The sequence below is a fragment of the Nelumbo lutea genome, chromosome 1, assembly GCF_056320005.1.
Source record: "Nelumbo lutea isolate HS-2025 chromosome 1, American lotus-T2T, whole genome shotgun sequence".
Taxonomy (NCBI): domain Eukaryota; kingdom Viridiplantae; phylum Streptophyta; class Magnoliopsida; order Proteales; family Nelumbonaceae; genus Nelumbo; species Nelumbo lutea.
This window is the reverse complement of record NC_142684.1, coordinates 196,398,817-196,420,256: the sequence shown is the minus strand read 5'-3', so window position 1 is coordinate 196,420,256 and position 21,440 is coordinate 196,398,817. Positions and strand designations below refer to the sequence as shown.

Genomic DNA, 21,440 nt, shown 5'->3' with positions numbered 1-21,440 from the left:
TTAATATCCAATGAATACTGAAAATTAACATTCTGAATACATAATTAAATATTCGATTCAATTTGAATTTGACAAATTAATTGCTTTATGTAATACACATTTATATATATGAATTACCTAAAATATTTAAATCAATTGAACTTAAAAATTTATTAAATCTAATCATGTCATTTGAATTTGATGCGATTACATCAAATCTCAAATTTGAAATATCGTTGACACTCTACTTCCATTTTGGTCATCACCAAATACCACAACTTTCCAAAAAAATCATCAAAATTAAAATCATGCAGTAAGAAATCAAACTTCACAAACTACAGAGAAAATTCAAGGACTTAGTGGAACAAAGAAACCTTGCTAAAAAAAAGCATTCATTGCACAATTCGTGTCCATGCTAAGAAGAGTTGAACATCTATCTAATTTTGGGATGCATACAAGAATTAGATACGAAGTGGATACAGTTCAACAGACAGCGACATCATATTTTTGACCAATTTATCAAATATACGTAGAGCATGGCTCGGAAAAATTCAGCTTCATCTTCAGGTAGATAGTTGATTATGACACTGGATCAGCATTGTGCCAGCCCTTCGTGCAAGGAGGTATGTTCATGAACTCATCAAATTCTTTCACATGAACATCACAGCATTTCCACTGCAAATCATGAGAAGGAAATTATGCATCAATATTCTTTTAAGTAACAGAAGAACATAATAGAGGAACTAAAAAAAATACGAGGCTATGGTAAATGCAGAACAAAATCGAAAGGAGAAAAAGTATTACCCCTCTCATCCGATCATGAAAAATAGCAGGTCCAGGGTGGTAACTGCATGCGCTATCGTGGTTATCCTTTTCTTTGAAGGTCTTACCACATCCCTTATTTTTGCATGTCTGCGGCTGATTCAGACCAATAATCTTCTTTGCTGGAGCTGGAGGATATTTTTCAACGTCTGCATTGATCTCAGCAGGCGGGACTGCATCATTAACAGCTGGTTTCAGATTGCCCACTTTGACTTGTGAACCTGAAAGGTTTTTAAAACCAAGTTCTCATCAACTCTTAGAATTTATATTCTAACCAAAAAGTGATCAGAGCACAATATAAATCACTGGACACTTGTGCAAAATCTGAACCACCCGTATCCGGACAGTTATTATGCGTCAGTAGGATGCAATTGGCTTGTGTACCAGACCATGGTTCCAGATTACCTGGGTGGATGGCTTCTCACTGTCCTTCCAGCATAACTTAATTCATACTACTATGTATAATAAAATAGAGGATCTCTTTATAAAGTCAACAATGGACAAAATGACAATACCATGTTCCGAGCATAAGAAACCCTGTTTGCATCTCAAACAAGTTAGTTTTGATGATGCATCATTTGTTGGAGTTGAAACAGACACTGGCTTACTCGGACTAGGAGCAGCTTTTGTTATCACTGGTTTCTCAGTCGTGTGTTTACCTGTTTTACATCTTCATAATAATAAGAAGAAATATCTAATCAACTGGTGCTCACATATACGTAGATCTTAAAAATATCAACTTAAAAAGAAATCCCCAACTGGGAGTATTCATGCAAAAGGGTCATAATGCCAGTTATTAGCAACTGGTGCTCACATATGCATAAACAAATTGATTTACCTTCACAAAGATGTCTACAGATTGAGTTCCTCATAGAGGTTAGCATGTTACTTCCATAAAAATATTAAAACTTCCCATGCTACACACCAAAGATTGAAGCATCTGAATGCAGAACCAATGGATGAGCCATGGTATGCCATGCCACTCACACTGAATTCAAGAACTCAGATCAATGGTTGGATGTGTGTGTTTGTGTGCATGTGTGCAAAATAGTTGGTTCTTGTACACCAACTGGATGAATACATCATCCATTTATCAAGAAAAAAAATCCCACAGTTGAAGGAACTCTCAAGTAATGATGGGCTGGTTTGAACATAATAATCCAGGATAGTGGCAGCACAGACATACAATGAGAGAAGGTACTAAGCTAGAAAACTGAGAAATCAATTTTATTGGACATAAAGATTGTACACCTTAGTGGATGTTTCAGCTAAACAAGGGGTAAACAGGGACAGTTTATAATTGCAAGGGAATTTGATCCTGGCGTTTGTCCATAATAGAAATGGAAATTGCATGATGAGATATCTGAGGATATTCTGGGTTTCTGTGGGGTGCATGGCATAACTTCTTGTATGTCACTCCATTCTTTTATCATGAATTAATAAGATGTTGCTAACTAGAGCTAACTAGTAAAATCTCTCTCCCTCTCTCGCCCACCATAGTTCAGATCCTTAATTCCCTTTCTTTGCCCACCATATACACCCTACTTGGTCTTTCTTCTTTTCACCCTACATCATAAAGTTGCTCAAAGACATAATATTTCCATTATGTATAAACTGTGCCGAAATTAATTCCATACAGAAAAAAAGGAAGCTACATTTCCAGCATAAAGTTTAACTCAGAAGAAAGTATTGCACATACCCAGGAAGTGCTAAAAACAAGCTAAAGTCATGGCTTCTCTTCTTGCAACAGCTCCACTCTTTCATGCCATCATGAAAAATAGGCTGGACAGACAGTGATTAAGCTTTGATTTAGAGCAGCCTGCGATATTGAAGTCATGATATTCTGCAAAAGTAAAAATGAGTCGCAAAAAATATTATTGAACAAAAAGGAATATGAGGCTTACTCCCTGTACATCACGTCCAAGCAGCAGAGTCAGACCCAAACATGCATCATAAAGGTCAAAGTTAGTAAATGCACCAACTAGAATTATACCCAAAGATCCCTCACAGAAATCTTCACTACAATTGCAAGTAAAATGCATTCATAAAAGCCATAAATGTTTCGAGCATCAATAAATCTCAACACTACTTCAATGCAGCAAACCTACCAAGGTAAAAAATGCATCAACATTATTAATATATCTGTTGCTTTTTCCAATGTAGCATTGATTATCAAGTAAAATTGTTCTGCCTTGAAGTTTTTTTTCTCAATAATAGAAACATTTTATTAGAATTAAGAAAGAAGATAAGAGTACTTCAACTCTCCCCACATAGAGAACCAGGATTACAACATAGCCCAAAACATTTGATCCCTTCCCACCCCTTGCTTAACAAGTGCATCTAAAAAGGAATTAGCACTTCTTTTAACCCACTGCAATGTCACTTCCATACCCTGCGTCAGCCACTTAAGTTTCCTTCTTTCATTAATGTAACCCCACATCCCATCATCCTCCTCTACGCCTACTACAAATTTTGAATCGCCTTCAATGATCAACTTGCTATTATTCAGCTCCTTTTCCCTCTTTGCACCTTCCAAAACAGCCCAATATCTCAACTCGAAGCGAGCCTCCTACACTAATTGGGCCTCAAAAACAAAGCAATAACTTTTCCTTCCTCATTTCTTGAATCTACTCCAATACCTGAAGGCATGCTTGGTTTGAAGGAAAAGATAGAGAAAAAGGAAAGGAAAAGGTAGGGAAATCTATCTATACAAGATTCCCCTACCTTCAAACCAAACATAGTAGAAGGGCCAGGATTTCCTTCACTACTACCATCAAAGTTCAACTTATTGAGTGTCCAAATGGGAAAGAATACCGCTTACGAAATTCCAGAATTTTCTCTGAAAAGGAAAAAACCAACAAAGGAATTATTGAGACCATTCTGATTAGAGTGGTTCATTGGGTGAAGACTTTGGAGCTTTTTGTTAATTTCTCTTCAGTTGATATTATGAATAACCGGAAGGCTATGGCTAGTTCAGACTGTAATAAGACTGTTATCAAACCTACATGGACTCCACTGGGTAATGATTTGATCAAGTTAAATGTTGATAGGAATAATACAGGTAATCTAGGTCCTTCTAGTATTGGTGGTGTGTTTAGGAATAAGGATGGAAAGGTTATTGGTGTTAGATAGTGTATGCCCTTAGCTCCAATTAGAATGATGCACATTATGACATTTAATGTAAATGAATAAAGTACATATTTGATTCATGTTATTATGGTGTGTTTCTGTGTAATACCCTTAAACTAGACACATATGAGACTTGTGTTAGTTTAGAATCTTCATAACCGCTGGAAGATTTATCCTGCCAAGGCTGACACTGATGTGCCGCCAAGTTGGTTGGGGTGGCTTGTCTCAGCTGTCAAGGTGAGACTAAGGCACATGCAGTGTGGGTTTTCTTGAAACCCTGAACCAGACCAGAATTCCAGTATTGCCCTGGACCTTGAAGATAAATGGGCAAAACTAGAATATTACACCTGACCCTTAGACTCGATTATGATACTTCACTAGGTGTTGGATTGGACTGTTTTTGATATGTCAATCAGTGAGATCCTTAGAGGGGGTCAAAACCTGGGTATGTTGGGATAGTCCAAAAATTCATCTGAGTAGATGATCATAGTGACAAGATCAACCCCTTTGTTGGAGAAAGTGAATGATCGGGGATGCACTCTCTCTAATGGAAACCAAAACTGCCGGCAGTCGATTTCAACCGTTGAAATTTGTTTTGCAAAATATATTTATATAGAGATATACCTACATATATACATATATTGTTGTTCCCATTTAGTGAATGATGTGGCTTGACCCAATGACCATTTAGTGTAAATGTTGTTCCCATTAAGAGCCCATGGTGATGGACTCAGGGGTCCACTGTTTCCTACAATAAATTCGGCCAGCCCTTGTAACAGATGCTGGGCTGAACCCATGTGGCTGATGTGTGGATCAATGTTTGGGTCCCACGCCATACAAGGATAGCCAACTGGGCAACAGTTTGGAGGTTAAGTGAGCAACATAGACTTAATGGGCCTAAAGCCCAATTCGAACTAGCTTAATGAGATTAATTAAAGGAGGGTGGTTTTGGGATTTAGATCAGCAGATAGGATAAGGAATTGTCTCTATCCACTCAAAGAGTTCATATCCAAATAAAGATTTGGATCAGGAAACTCCTAATTAGATTAGGAGGGTTGATCTTTATCTGCAAATAAGATAAGGGATTATCCTTATCTCTTGAAGAGAGTCCAGATCCAAATACAAGATTTGGATTAGGAAACTCCTAATGGGATTAGGAGAACCTCTCTTTAAGGCTATAAATAGGAGAGTAGGGCGAACCCTCAGTACACAATAGAAACCAATCTAACTGTTGAATTCTAAGAGAGACAACACAGTTAGACTGCACTATCTCCTTCTCTCCTACTCTTGCCACCATACCAGTTCAATCTCCACCTGTGGGAGCGATCAAGAAAGGTTCTTGATATTACCTTTTGGCAAAAAAGGTAATCTGAAGTCGTGCTCACCAGCCCTCCATCAGATTCTTGTTGAAGAATCGGGTTCTTGTTGAAGAACCATCCTACTGATTTTGCTTCATCCTGCACCGTGTCATCTTCGGTGGAAGCAGTCTTTGGATCTTTCCTTGGGAGTGAACACCTTCATTGGAGGTTATTGTTACTTCGTATTAGGTATAACCCTCCACTCCTTCAGATCTGGTCTGGTTTAGGTTCAAGATTAATCATTGAAAAAACAGTTTTCTAAAATAGGGAATGTGATTCCCACGTGGGAGAGAGAAAGTTTTGAAATTTCGCCAAACCTTCCTGTAGGGTTCGGCCATCCGTATGATGGATTTCTCGTCTCTTCAATTGGGTAATTCTCAAGTCCAAATGGTGTGGGAGACTCATTAAGGGCTGAGGTTCTGGCTGTCTTGGAAGGGGTGCAAAAGGCAAAAGATATGAGTGTGAGCAAACTAATTATAGGAGATTCAAATTTGGTAGTGGAGTGGTTGGAAAAGGGAGGAAGTGGATTCTAGATCTTCAATAGTGAGGAAGAAATTCTGGATCTTCTCAGTAGTCGTACAAGACTACATAGACTCTTTAGATTTTGAACAGAAAATAAAAAAAAAAAAGAAGAAAAGAGAAGAAGAGAAGAAGAGAAGAAGAGAGATAGAGGAGAACTCGTGGGAGAAGCTTTCAAAGAAGAGAGTGGTTGGAATGCTTCAAACAGCTGCCCCACTCCTTAATTTATATACATAGTTTCCTAATTGTAAAAAAACTTTAATGCTTACATGGCAATATAATATAAGATTAAAATAAAACTAATCCTAGATAAGATAGAATAAAACTAATCCTACTAGGAAAGTTGATCCTAATCAATTAAATCTAAATACATCTCAGGGTGTCACACGAATACACTTAATGTGGGGTCCACAATTTCCTACACTCTCCCTCAAGTTGGGTAGTAGATATTTGTCATTCCCAACTTGCATAGATCTTCTAACTTCTTTCTTGAAACAACCTTGGTGAGAAGGTCTGCAAACTGCATGTCGGAGGCGATGTAGGGAAAGCATACTTCTTGAGATGTAACCCTTTCTCTGATAAAATGCCATTCCACTTCAATATGCTTAGTTCTGTCGTGTTGTACTGGATTATGGGTTATATTGATGGCAGCCTGATTATCACAGTACAACATTAGGGGTTTCTCATAAACAATACCCAATTCCTTAAGTAATGATCTCAACCATAGAATCTCAGTAACACCATTTGCCATGGACCTATGTTCAACTTCAGCACTTGAACGAGAAACAACACTTTGTTTCTTACTCTTCCAGGAGACCAGATTACCTCCTACAAAGGCACAATATCCAGAGGTAGATCTTTAGTCATCAACACACTCAGCCCAATCAACATCTATGTAGACTTCTATCTTCATGTGATCATTTTTCTTGAACAAAATGCCTCTGCCTGGGGACCTCTTCAAATATGCTAATATCCTTTCAACCGCAAGGAGGTGAGTAGTTCTAAGAGAGTGCATATACTGACTAACTACACTGATTGCATAATTGATGTCAGGTCGTGTGAGGCAAAGGTAGAGAAGCTTTCCAACTAACCATTGGAACATAGCTTTATCTTCAATAGGCTCTCCACCCTCTGCACTAATCCTGTGGTTCTGTTCAATAGGTGTCTCCGTAGGCTTAACTCCCAACTTTCCTGTTTCTTCTAGCAGATCAAGAATATACTTCCGTTGAAAGACAAAAATCCCATGCTTGGGTCTAGCTACCTCAATGCCCAAGAAGTATCGTAGTTCCCCCAAACCTTTTACCTCAAACTCTTGATGGAGTTGCTTAAAAGACTCAATTTCACTAGTATCACTCCCTATTACTACAATATCGTCCACATCTACGGCAAGCAAGGTTACGGAGGAATCCACTCTCTTAATAAACAAGGTGTGGTCTGATTGAACCTGCACATATCCGAACCTATCAAGGGCTCGTCTAAATCTGCCAAACCATGCTCTAGGGGAATGTTTTAGACCATATAGAGCTTTGTTCAACCGACAAACCTTTCTTGTCTCCGTACCATAAAATCCTGAAGGCAACTGCATGTAAACTTCTTCCTGCAAGTCTCTAATGAGAAAGGCATTTTTAACATCCATCTGATACAATGGCCAAGAGTAACTAGCTGCAAGAGATAATAGTATTCTGATAGTGGTCATCTTTGCTACTGGTGCAAAAGTTTCTAAGTAGTCAATACCATATGTCTGAGTAAATCATTTTCCAACTAATCGGTCCTTGTACCTTTCAACAGAACCATCAGCATTATGTTTCATAGTGAATACCCATCTACATCCAACCGATTTCTTTCCTTTAGGCTGATCAACTATCTCCCAGGTATTGTTTCTGGTGAGGGCATCCATTTCTACTTTTATTGCATCTTTCCATTCTGATACTTCCAATGCTTCCTGTATTGTTCTGAGAATGAGAATATCAGCAATGGATGTGAGAAAAGACTTGTAGGAGGGAGACAAATGATCATAAGATAGGAACTGAGAAATGCAGTGAGCTGTGGTGCAACGGTGTTTGCCTTTACGGACTACTATGGGGAGATTATGGTCACTGAATGAAGGTAAAGGCTCCATGGTCGGATGTCTCTCATATGTAGTATTTGTGGTACTTGGATCTAGATCTACAAAAGAAACTGGGGCTACTGTGGTACCTGGATCTGGATCTGCAAAAGGAACCGGGGCTACTGTGGTATCGAGATCTAGATCTGCAGAGGGGGTTGGGACTATGCTACATTGCTGATGTCCGAAACACCTGTCTCCATCGTCTGTGATAGACTCTCACATCCTTGCACCTTTGACATCCTTCCCCATTACATCCTTTACTTAATGGGATTGGTAAAGTTACTTCCGATGAGCTACTCCAGGCTTCATTGTTCTCCCCCTGAGGAGAAACCCTTGGTTAATAAGGTTTATCCTCAAAGAAGGTGACATCCATTGAGACAAATCTTTTTCCAGAAGTCGGTTCATAACAACAATGTCCCTTTTGAGTTTGGGCATAACCAATGAAAATACATTTGGAGGCCTTGGGATCAAATTTGGAACGATGAGAGCCAAGGATTTGAACGAAGCAAGTGCACCCAAAGGTTTTGAGGGGAATGGTAAACAATTCTTTATTAGGGTATAAAAGGGTAAATCGAGTTTTTATGTCAAGAACTCATGAGGGAATCCGATTGATGAGATAAACAGTTGTAAGAACAACATCCCCCAGAAACGTATAGGCACATTTGAGGTAAACATAATGCCTCTAGCCACCTCCAATATGTGTCTATTCTTTCTTTTAGCAACCTCATTCTGCTGTGGTGTATGTGGGTAGGTAATCTGATGGATAATCCCATGATCAAGCATTTAGGAGACTAATGGGTTTGCAAAATATTCTTTTGCATTATCGGATCTAAAAATCTTAATTTTGACCCTAAATTGGGTTAAAATCATTTGATGAAAGATCTGTGTTAATGTTGGAACCTCATCTCGAGAACACATAAGGTAAACCCAAGAAAATCGAGTGTAATCATCAACAAATAATAGGAAATATTTGTGCCCCCCCCCCATGGTAGTGGTATGATAGGGCCCTCAAACATCAGTATGCACAATTTTAAAAGGAATACTGCTTCTGTTATTACTTAATCAATATGTAGCCCTGCAATGTTTTGCAAGCTCACAACTTTCACATTTCAAACTAGCCATTTGGACAGATTCAAATATATTGGGAAACAAACTTTTCAAAGCCTAAAAGGATAAATGGCCCAATCTATTATGGCAAAGCATCACCTGATTAACAGACTAAGAAACAAAGGACTTCTTAGTTTCACCATCTTCCTGATGAACACTTCCTCCAAGTAAGTAGATTTCATTTGTCTCACGGCCAATCCCAATCACCTTCCTTGTTTCCAGATCCTGAAAACACATCGATTAGGAAAAAAGGTTACTGAACAATTTTGCATTTTTGTAATACTACTAACTGAGAGCAAGTTAGTATTAAGCTTAGGAACAGGCAGGACGGAGGATAGGGAAATTGCATCAAACAACTTGATGTCTCCTTTGCTAGAAATAGGAACAAGGGATCCATCAACAATGGATGATAAGTAGAAAAAAGTGATGGCAAGCCAATCATATGGTCAGATGCTCCTAAATCTATTATCCAAGAATGTTTTGTATTACCTAGAGTTGAAGCATGATAAGCTGAGGCCCGATTACCTGATTGAGCAAAAGATGAGGTTGAAGGAGATGATGATGGCTGAGGAGATGATACTGAGTTATTGACTTCACTTTCTAATTGTGTCAGAGCAGCTCAGACAACAGCTAGGGTCTCTAGAGGGGTACCTCTTGAAGCTGTTGAGGTTGCACTATCAGTGTTGACAGCCATATTGGCATTACCCTTTTTGTTTCCGAGTTTTGCTAGGACTAGGTGTGGATGCAACTTCCAACAAGTGTCTTTGTTGTGTTTAGGTTTCTTGCAATGTTCACAAACTAGGTCATTTTTAGCCTCTTTCTTCATATCCCTTTCCTTATCTCCCCCTGGCTTGGGTTTAACTGCTGCCAGGGTAGATTCGAAAGGCTACGGCTGTAACATAACCTTTCTCCTAGTCTCTTCACTATGCACTAGGGAATAGGCTTGAGATAGAGTCACACTTTCTCTTGTCAGTGGTTGTTGTCTTACAATATCATATTCAGAATTTAGACCAGCCAAGAACTCAAATACTCTGTTAGTTTCAATTTGCTTTCTGTAAGTCTATGCATCCTTCTGACTCTCCCATTCAATTGTCTCAAGGTGGTCAATCTCATGCCACAAGGATTTTAGGGTTGAGAAATAAACAAAGACTTGTTTCTCCCATTGTCTGAGATTTTTGACCTCGCATTTCAGCTTATAAGACCTAGCAACATTAAGGGGCTGAGAGTAGGTTCCTTTCACAACATACCAAATTTCTCTAGTTATTTTTGCCCATAAGTAATTTCGGCTTATGTGTGGCTGCATAGAGTTGCACAACCATGTCATCACCAAATAATTTTCCTGAATCCACTTAGCATAAGTGGGATCCTCCGTGGTTGGTTCCTTCACATCTCCCAACAAATAGTTCAGCTTTCCTCTTCCCTCAATAGCCATCATGGCTGATTGGGCCCACTCTAAGTAGTTTGAACTATCAAACTTTACAATTGTAATCAAGAAGGTGTTTTCAGCCATGCTGCCTGAACCAGCCCCAACAACACCCTCCCCTTGGCTTTTAAACTCCATTAGAATGCTTCCTAATTACTGTACCAATTGGCCTACTAGGTCTGTAGCAGGTAACAGAAGGGTTCTGATTCAGAAACCCTAATTTTTGTGACAGTCGGCCTATTGAGACTGAATTGTATCATTCCTCTTGAAAAAAGCTCTACTGGGTCTTCCAAAGAAGAAAAAATCAATGGAGACAAATCTGATTACCTCCCTAAAACAATAACAGCCCTGAGACTTGAGGGTTTTCTCTTAAACCCTAAAAGGAATGCAGAAAGGAAGGGTTTTTTTCTTAACCGTACCTCTTGTATCAAGAGATCCTTGCTGCTGATTTCAAGAAAGGCTTGAAAACTTACTAGAAAAATCTGAGAAACTCTGATCTTGATAATCAACTTCAGTCTTGAATAGAAAAAAAAACGATCTTGAACCAGAATTCTTCTGAAACTTTGATCAAACTTCAGTCTTGAATAGGAAAAAACTGATCTTAAACCAGAATTCTCCTGAATTTTTGATTGCCACCTCTAGTCTTGATTAAGAACTGATCTTGATCCTCTTCTCTTCCTCTGATTCTTCCTAGTTATCAAAGATCCGATCCAATCTTTGGACTGCTGCTGTAGATAACCACCAAGAATCAGCCGAAGGGAGCTTTCTCTATTCTTCCAGCCCTAGGCAATTCTCATGTGGTCGGCTGGATCAAACTCATATGAGAAGCCCTAAATTTGGTTCTGATACCAAGTAGTCGTACAAGACTACAAAGACTCTTTAGATTTTGAACAGAAAATAAAAGATAGGAAGAAAAGAGAAGAGAAGAAGAGAGATAGAGGAGGCGTGGGAGAAGCTTTGAAAGAAGAGAGTGGTTGGAATGCTTCAAACAGCCGCCTCACTCCTTAATTTATATACGTAGTTTCCTAATTGTAAAAGAACTTTAATGCTTACATGGCAATATAAGATAAGATTAAAAACTAATCCTAGATAAGATAGAATAAAACTAATCCTACTAGAAAAGTTGATCCTAATCAATTAAATCTAAGTACATCTTAGGGTATCACACGAATACACTTAATGTGGGGTCCACAGTTTCCTACATTCTCAATGAAAGGTCCCACTCCTTGGAGGAACCAGTTTACTTTACCCCAAATTTCCTTAACAAGAAAAGGTTGTCCAAGACTGTCAGAAGGTTGAGCACTTGAGCTAAAGCTTTGAAGAAAGGAGCACAAATAAAGGTACTGGAAGAGGATAAGGTCCAAATCCGAAAAACCAATTTTGAAGGATCCAAGACCCCTTGTAAAATTTGAAGCAATGCCAAGACATTGTCCATATCTAAATCTTTGAAGCCCCTCCTAAAATCCAAATCCCATTCAAACCCAGATACCAAATTAGATGGAGTAAAAAAAGTGGACACACTCATCTTTATAATTAGAAATGGAAAACAAAGAAGGAAATTGTTCTTTTAGTGACAAGCTCCCCACCCAAACACGTTCCCAAAACTTCACAATATTTCCAGACCACAAATTATACTTGATAAAATGTAGGAAGGATGGTAGGATGGCATGCATGGATTTCCATGGAAAAGCTCTAGTAGCTCGAGCCAATACTCCTGCATCCCAGCCCTCAACCAACAGCCCAGGAATGCTTAAGATCACCTTAGCCCACAATTTATCCTTACCTATTGGCAGTCTCCAGTCTCCACAGCCACTTTCTCAACAGTGCTATATTTCTCTTACAACTTCCCAGCTGACCCTATGGTCCCTTTTCTCTTCCCCTGGTTCCCAAAAAAGTTTCTCATCAGTTTTTCCAAACTTCTACACACCCCTCTAGGATTTTTTTTGTCAGGGAAGATAACCAAAATTTTATTAAAAGAGGAAAAAAGGTGTACATGAGAAGATGTACATCTGAATGCAACACAACTAAAGATAGAGATTACACAAGCAATGTTATATTGCTATACAGAGCATCTTCAAGGTCCCCAACTTATCAGCTAGAGCAATAAATCTCTGGGAATCAAAAGTAACATCATAGTCATTGTGCCCAAGGGATCTAGCCTTGGGCAATCAACTCCTCAAGGGATCTAGCCTTGTCCTCGAAAATGCAGTTATTTCTTCTTCCAACACACTCCACAACACTGCATACAAAGCAAAAATCCAACATGTCTTACCCCTTTTGCCAAGACCCTTGCCATTTCATTGCCAAATAAACTCTAGAATGTGTGAAGGAACAACCTACTTAAAGCCAATAAGATTAAGAAAATAATACCAGATTTTTCTCATTTCTTGACAATGGAGAAAGATATGATCAACAGTTTCCCCCTCACTGAGACATAAAACACAAGCATGGGGGGAAATACATAATCTGCCCCACTTCTTTTTGAATTAGATCAATGGTATTTACCCTTTTCAAGAAAGCTTCCTAAAAAAAAGAAAGAAAGAAAGACCCTTGGAGGAATGAGTGCACAACCAAACTTTCTTAAAGGGGAAATGGGGATTGAGCTCTTCCACCATTAAAACCTTGAAAATGGACTTGGTCGAGAGATGTCAGCCCATGACCATTGTCCAACAGTTATGTTCCTCACCATACATAAATTGTATATTTATGTATCAGTATCATGAGGATATCATATAACATAGCACTAGAATATAAATGTTTCCTTAAAACAATGCAATGCATATGCCAATCACATGCCATTTTGCACCCCTACGCATTATCAGAACCTGATAACACATTCCAAGTTTCACTTCATTTCTTTCTTTGAACAAAACAACTTCCAGATAAACCTTCAACCAGATGTTCCTGTATTTAAATCAGAACTACAAGGGAGAGAGCACATTCAAGACTGGTTTCAATTCAACCTTTTCAGCATTAGTTTGGTCAGTTGGCAGATCCTAAGAAAGCACATTCAAGACTGGTCAGCAACAGATTTGATGCTTACAACCTCTGTGGGAACTGACATCATAGCCTCTGTTGGATTCTCAAGGGAGAGAAATTCTTGTATTTTGCAGGGCACGTAAGTGTTAAATGTTAATTATGAGGGAATGAGGGATTAACTACTAAAGGAGTATAAAGGCATTTAACTACACCTCTTGATCAAATCCAAAACATGGTCCAAATAATTTTTTTTTATCAGCAAAAAGATTTTTATTAATAACAGAGAAATATTGAAATACAATAGTTATGGGTTGCAGAATGCATTAACCCAATCTGAAAACACTACAAAACATTTACAGTTCTGCCCAGCACAAGGTAGATCTATTTGCCCCCTGTTTTGCTAGGGTGTCCGCCAACCCATTTGCAGTCCTTTTGACCCAACCAAACTGAGAGTTGAACCTCTTTGCAATTATGTCAGTCTCTCTGTATATAGATTTGAGCTTCCAAGGTGCTGATGTGATGTTTTTAGCCCAAGAAATGACCAGCAGTGAGTCTCCTTCTATTTCTAAATCTGTTGTACCAATCTGTTCAGCCATCTTTAAACCTTGAAGTAGAGCCAAAGATTCAGCCTGTATTGAGTCACCAATACCTATTGGTCCTGAGAAGAGTGCCACAACTTCACCTAGATGATTCTAATAACACCCTCTATACCTGCCCTTCCCGGGTTACCAAAGGAACTCCCATCAAAGTTTAGTTTTAGATTGTTCAATGCATGTGGCTTCCACTCCGCTCTCACAACTTCTTTGAGTACATCTAAACATGGTCCAAATAATTAACAAACAATACACCATCATAGGCCTTAAAACAAGGAAACAATCAAATAAAAAGGTTCTATAATCAAGAACTCCAAAAATATGGCAAATAGAGGAATAACTGCTCAGATAATTTAAACAGGCTTTCCAAAATTTGTAGACACAATAGATACCAATTACACACACTTTTGGAGGAACTATTGATGAGAATTAGTTACAGTGATAAAATAAAATCTAACATTGGTTTCTGAATATATTGAAATGAAAACTATTGGACCTTCAAACAACTGCAAATAGAGAAACAATTTTTCCTTAACGCTTGTTGCTTCATCAATACAGGAATGAGAAGATGCAAGTCCAAGAAAGTTGAATGTTCTCTTAGGGGGGAAAAAAGAGTTCTTTCAATAGGACAGATGGAGTCATGATATCCCATGTTACCCAGATATGGTAAGGAGATTGCTATACAAGTGAACCCAAAACAATTGAACCATATTAACCCAAAACATCCCACACACACACACACACTTTTTTTGATGTTGTGATACTTTCAAATAAGATCTTTCACACCACTAAGGGCAAATGTTCAACAATCAGTACACACTGCTTAAGCAAAGCACCAAGAAAGGATGTGGCTGCTAAAAGATAAACTTCAAGTTAAAATGGCATGCAATTCATGCTAGAGGGACAGGTTTTTTTTTCCTTCAGGGGTTAAAATACTTGTCTTCAACAAGTGATCATAACATTCTTGAAATATCTGTTAAAATATTTACTGAAGTTGCATTGAACACATTCACTTATCAAAAATAAAGATGAGGGACTGTTTCAGGTAGACTAGTCACTCCACCTAATTGCTCAATTCCATCAGTATTGTCAACGTTGTAAGATGCCTATTTGTTTTTCCACCTTAGGTGAGGTGGCAACTAGTTGATGCCACAGTTGTCAAGGCACCTAGGCAACAAGCCGCCTTGGCATGGCACCCAACCTGCAGGCAATGGCTTCTACCAAAAAAGGTACCTGTCTAGGTGACTAGACACCCAGTTTGGCAATAAGACACCAACATAAGCAACAAAAACACAAGGTGGGCACATTATTGTAATATAATTATTATGGCTACATCTTATTAGCATGCCTCGATACATCATATCATATATATAAAACTATGCTTTATTTTAGGATTTTACTATTGAAACATAAAAAATCCCAGGGTTTTGAGAAGAGAAAAAGAAAAAGGATAAAAAGGTTTCTTCTTTTTTTTTCTACAGTTACTCAATTAAACAGAATATGGGTTCTTCTCACCTTTTCTTCTTTTCCTATAATAAAAATAGGGGTTCAGCCCCTATATTTTTTGCATTTTCTTTCCTTTCTTCTTTTTCTTCTCATTAATATGTTGATTTTCTAGACTTAAACATGAAGTTTATAATTTTCTTATGAAAATTATGGATAGTTATTAAACAAAGTTGGTTATGGAACCTAAGGAACTACCCTAGGATATGTGATTTTTACTTAAAAATTCCATCACCTAGGCAACTAGGCGACAAGGTGCCCCCCGTCGCCTAGCCTCAACTTGGTGCTTTGAAAACTATGTTTGTAACATGTAATTGCTTTATTAAATGCTTATTATATTGTAGTGTTCTTGAAATTAATAAATGTAGTTGGCTTTTTGACATAATGATTTATCATATTTTGAAAGGAAAATTAATATTATTAGGAAAGTGTATTGCTATTTTTCCAAATTATGCACATATTGGTTTGTTTTTTTTTTTTCTTGTAAAATTCTATTGCCTAGGCAACTAGGCATTCCACTTTTGGTGCCTAGGATTAGTCAACCACAAAAAGGTATGCCTAAATTTAATATAATGTTGCAATCTCATATGTAAGTCAATAAATAAAGACTACAAGTATGAACTAAAATATATGATGAAGAACATTTAGTATATAGCATCTATTTTGCAAACATAAAAGAGAAGGTTGGATATGCTAAGGAGTGCTAGTATTTTGTTTTCGGATGTAACACATAAGAGCTTCACCATTGGATGTAATACCCTAGCTCATAGCAACTCCATACCAGCATACTACTAATTGGAAGAAAAAAGAACTCCACCAGTCCTATTTTATTTTGAGCCTTTTTTCAATTTTATATATCCTAGCCGAACCACATCTAATCAGAGATGGTCAAAGCAATTGGCATGCATAACAATATAGACATATATAACATTATTTTAAAACTGAAAGATGAACATAAATAAACATGTAGCATTGGCCCACTCATCGCTAATGAATGTATCGATTCAAGAATCAGTAAAGGTATTCCAGGTGTGGTTTACAAAGTTGCTTTCATGAAAGCATATGATCATGTTAGATGGGAGTTTATGGATTACATTCTAAGGCATATAGACTTCAGTATCTTGTGGAGGAAGTGGATGGATGCTTGCATTTCTTCTCCCATGTACTCTGTCATCATCAATGGCTCTCCAAGAGATTACTTTCTAGGGAAGAGGAGGTTGAGACAAGGAGACCCCCTTCTCCTTTCCTCTTTATTTTGGTCATGGAACCACTTGGAAGGCTTATTCAGAAGGCAGTTAAGGGAGGGCACATGGAGGGGTTTAAAGCTGGACCCACAACACCAGCCATCTCTTTGCTCCAGTTTGCAGACGATGCTATCATTTTCTCAAGGGCCACTCACTGCGATCTCCTTTTCCTGCATTGCCTACTGATTTTTTGTGAAGTGTATCAGGTTTGAAGATAAGTCTCCAGAAGAAAAGAAGCAATTTATCTAAAGGTGGGACGTGGGAAATGGTAGCATTTTTCCTCTGGACTGCAGCTCGAGACCATTTACTGACTATTGATCACTTGGTGAGCGGGATATGATTATGGATGTCTGTAGCCTATGCAATGCAGAGCAGGAACCTATCAATCACATCCTACTCCGTTGCAGTCTGCAAAGGAACAGCCATGTTTTTTAAGCCAAGGCTGCCTCCTTGAAGTTGTAATTAGTTAGATTGAATTGATGCTGGTTTCAATGCAAGTCCTAACAAACTTAATGAGTTTGAGACGCTCCCTAACAATGTAAGGCACTGTAAGAAGCAGAAAAATATTTGAATGGTTCAGGTTTCTAAAGGTGCAAACACCAAAGTAGTGCTTCAAGAGAAGCAATGAGGCATCCATTCAAGAAGTTGGAAGAGCTAAGTAATGGAGCCAAGCTCTTTTGTGTGGATGGAATCATTTTAAGGTTGGTTTCTCATAGTTGATGGGGTAGTTGCTCTTGTTTACTGGTAGATGGGAAAGTATGGTGTTGGTGCTGTAAGTGTTTTCTCATTTGAGTCTGTCATTGTTTCAGTATGATTTAAAGAGGAAGAGCTGTATTCTGGACTGTTCTAGTCATTAAAATTGATAAGGATTGGATTTCGGTGGGGGTGATTGTAGGTTGTTTTCTCTTTCTCCCCGGTGACTACTGGTCAACTTCTTGTACTTTCTGTTTTTATTTATCTTCAAAAAATATCTATCATTTTTTTATATTTTATAGCTTAATGTATTGCTTGAATGGGTTTTCTTCGTATGCTTGTAAAGATCTTGTACATGCTTTTGAGGGTGGCAGACCCTCTTTTAACAAATAGAATACAACTTTTACTCTTGCCTATCAATAAATAAATAAATAAATCCTAGGCAACCGCATCATGAGTATTGACAAACTAGTTAGTGATGGAATCAACATTGCCCTCAACTGACTAGTGAAAGTTTTGATAAGACTGATTCCTGTAGTTTTAGCTCCTAGCTTTTCATGTTCAAATACAATGCAAAATTATCCTTACTACTAAACATACATTGTAAATCTTAAGATTGAATAAATCAACCATATCAAAGGGTCTGATAAAGCTTCTAGTACAGAATGTGGATGTTCTAATAAAAGGAAATGGAAGTGAATAAGAGGAGAAAACCATAAGGAGAATAAAACAAAGAATTTGTAAAGAATGACTATACTGAGTAATAATATTTGAAAATGTTATTATAATTTAAGATCTACAAAACAATTCTCACTTAGACTTATATACATGAATGCTGAAAGAAGACAATGATCACATAAAGAATATGTTGTAGGCTTGTAGCAAATGAAACTCATCTTGTTGGAAAATTCAAGATTGACCTGAGTGTTCAATTTGACAAAAATACTACGACAGATCCAAAAAGGGTTGATTGCTTCCTCATTCTTCCTCTTGAAAAAAAAAAAAAAAAAGAAATAACGGTAGAAGAGTGTCTGAAGTTCTTTCAAAGCCCTTCTGTTAAAAAATAAAACATTAAAAAAAAGTGAAATATTGCAGGGGTTTAATTGCTCGTATTTAGGAGATTTAATAAGTTTCTTTTTTAAGTAATCCTAGAAAAGTGAAGAAAGAGCTAAACTAGCAGATCTTTTAACATGTCATACCTTTTTTTTGCAAAGTGTAATAAGGGAAGAAAAACACATAGACTGCTTGAATGGAAGGCAAGTATTCTGTTTTGGTAATTACTAACTAGTAGTGACCAAATCAAGGATAACCATGCAATTCTCATCTAAATTTTGGGGGAGGTGCTAATCTACAGAAAATCAAGGGAACTTGCTTGATCAAACATCAATCTCCTCAAGAACATTATTATTATGGTCTAAACATCATGTAACTTCTCCTTCCCCACACAATGCCATACAAACAGTGCAAAAAAGATCACACAACTTGCATCTATACTGACTTCTTAAGCCTAAAAAAGGTTTTTTGTTTTTTTATCAAAGCATTAAAAAAGGTTTTACCGACTAGATTATCTGAAGATGTTTACTACAGATCATGATAAACCAAGTCATCCATGTAGCTTTCATTTCTAGGCTTAGATGCAAGTTGTTTTTTTCCCTGATTTTATAGCTTTGAATAGGAAAATATCAATTTCTACCTCATAGTTGAAGTTTAAAAATAAAAGGAAGGACTACAAAGAGAATGAAGCACAGGTGCTGCTTATTAGAGAGAACGATCGGAAAGGAAAATATAGAGATTGCAGATACCGGAGGAGATTAAGAGAAACCAAAAAATGGAGTAAAAGATAATCAGTTATCTGGCTATCTGATCTTCCATTCAAGATCGACGGAAGCGATAAGAATTAAAATCAAATAAGACACACTGAGGATGAAAAATAAAATCTTGCTTGAAAATAAAAGAGAAGGAGGCTCACGGAAGGATGGTATCTACAAGCGTCTTCTGGGTTATCATCCTCCGTAAACATGGCTTCGCAGCCAATTCGCTGGCATCGGAGTTTCTGTCCCTTTTCCATTGCTTTCTCTCTCTCTCTCTCTCTCTCTCTCTCTACAGAAGAAGTAGAACAGTAGAAGAAGAACAAAATGGTGCTAGATAAAGAAACTTCGCGAATCGCGATGAACAGAAGAAGGCTGACTTGCGAATCTTCCTTCGCTAAGAAGTTCTTCACGGCGTGCCTCCCTAGGCGTAATTATGCAATCGCTCATTCGCTCGAGTCTTGATTCTTACTCTTAACTCCAGTAAAGTAAACCCGGTTCGCATCTAATTCGGCCGACGGCGATTCCTTCCTCACTGAAGGGGGATGCCGATGGGTCGGGTTCGGCATGGGTTTTCCGTCTAAGCCGATCCTCCCATGCTCCCACCAGAACCTTATCCGGCTCGATAGTAAATCGATTTCCAATATCGACCCGCTTGTGCTGCATAGGGTGTCAATGGACTCGTAAAATTAGAAGTGTAAATCGGGTCGGGCCGTGCCGCCCGTGGCCCGGCTTGAACTTGGACTGGCCCGATACAATGGTCTATGGGCCATGCCAGGCCCGACACAATCATGTGAGTCGTGCTGGGCTTGGGGTTTTACGTTTATGGGCTGGCACGGTACGACCCCTATATATTATTTATATATTATTTATATTTTTTATATAATATTATATAATATATTAATAAAAAATATTTTTAAAATTTTTATTATACTAATTTATTTAATTATTGTATATATAAGCAATTGTATACACAAAATTCATATAAAATTAAAATTTTAAGTTTTTTGTCAATTTTTTTAAATAAATAACTTTGGCCCGATGCACTGCCCGACATGGCCCAAGGCTTGGCCTGTGGGTCGTGTCGGGCTGACTCCTAAATTTTTCACCGGGGAGAGCGACACGACATGACCCGCACTTTGCGTGGGCCGCTCATGTGCCATGCCATGCCAGCTTGACATGGCCCACTTTACACCTCTAGGTAAAATTAATTTGGATAGATTGGATGGACCAACAAGACATATTAAATTGGATTAATCTAGAATTAATGGTCCAAAGTATATATTGGATTAGATTGGACCTGGTACATCTGTAAATGAATTCATATTGAATTAGGTTGGATTGAGACAATATTTGGTCCATTGATATAAGATAAGAAAATAGGTGTCACTGGATCAGGTTTGGCTTGGAACCAATCTAATAAATTAAAACAAATTTGAACAGATTAGACAGTCAAGACATTGAATTGGATTGATCCAAAATATTCATTAGATTGGATTGGACCTAGTTCATTTGTAATAAACTCATATTAGACTGGATCGAATTGGACCAAATTCAGTCCAATTGACACCGCTAGTGTTGCATTTTTTAAATTTTGATTTTATCAATACATTTAGAAAAAAAAAAGAAGAGCTACTAGTTTAAGTTGCAATTTGGCTTATGGGTTTTGAAGCATCACTTACATGATAGTGAAAGAAAAAAATATCAAAACAATTATGAAAATAAAAATCTTAAAACTTAGATTGGGGGTTAAGAGTCAAACCAAATCACAAGATTACAAAAATACCATGCGGGGTCGGGTCATCCAAACCCGAATGCCGTTGAATAATCAAAATCCTAACTTGACCCTATAAAATCAGGTCAAATCGAGCTTACCCTTTAACCAGATCCATGGATCGGGTCTCAAGGTTGTGAATTGGACTAAGTTGCTCACACCGAAATAAAGGAAAATGGACTGTGAGCAATTTACATCCATGCTCAACTTCGATCCAAGGTGCCAATTAGTTGATTGATAACGTCTCCACCTGGTTGTAATGGAGATTTGGGATTGAATCATGCTTGCATTAATGTTTGATATGGTAAGAAATTGGGCCTAAGAAGCAGTTATCACCCTAGTTCCGACCTAATTTTGGTTCGATTAGGTAGGAAATAGGCATCAAATGCATAGAAGACCTAA

At 37.8% G+C, this 21,440-nt stretch overlaps 1 protein-coding gene across 2 annotated transcripts; it reads right to left on the bottom strand.

The window, feature by feature from the left end:
• Positions 1–335: 335 nt before the first annotated feature.
• PBS2 (cysteine and histidine-rich domain-containing protein RAR1) lies at positions 336–19,725 on the bottom strand. 2 transcript variants are annotated; one of them, XM_088962006.1, is made up of 6 exons: positions 19,426–19,725; positions 16,752–16,754; positions 2,501–2,583; positions 1,317–1,471; positions 784–1,022; positions 336–654 (listed from the first exon to the last, which is right to left on the bottom strand). In XM_088962006.1, the coding sequence occupies exons 1-6, from the start codon at positions 19,522–19,524 to the stop codon at positions 559–561; spliced, it is 675 nt and encodes a 224-aa protein (XP_088818132.1). In that variant the 5' UTR covers positions 19,525–19,725; the 3' UTR covers positions 336–558. The 2 variants fall into 2 exon arrangements, with proteins under 2 accessions (XP_088818132.1, XP_088818131.1); XM_088962005.1 differs by lacking the exons at positions 16,752–16,754; positions 19,426–19,725 and having other exon boundaries at positions 2,501–2,708.
• Between the last annotated feature and the right edge of the window lie 1,715 nt (positions 19,726–21,440).

Excerpts from the sequence above, each read along its gene's own strand:
- PBS2 (XM_088962006.1), bottom strand. The coding sequence starts at position 19,524 with ATGGAAAAGGGACAGAAACTCCGATGCCAGCGAATTGGCTGCGAAGCC. Across the intron at positions 1,472-2,500 it reads TTGTTTTTAGCACTTCCTGG|ATGTAAAACAGGTAAACACA; the intron begins GTATGTGCAATA and ends ATTATTATGAAG. Across the intron at positions 1,023-1,316 it reads TTTCTTATGCTCGGAACATG|GTTCACAAGTCAAAGTGGGC; the intron begins GTATTGTCATTT and ends AAAACCTTTCAG.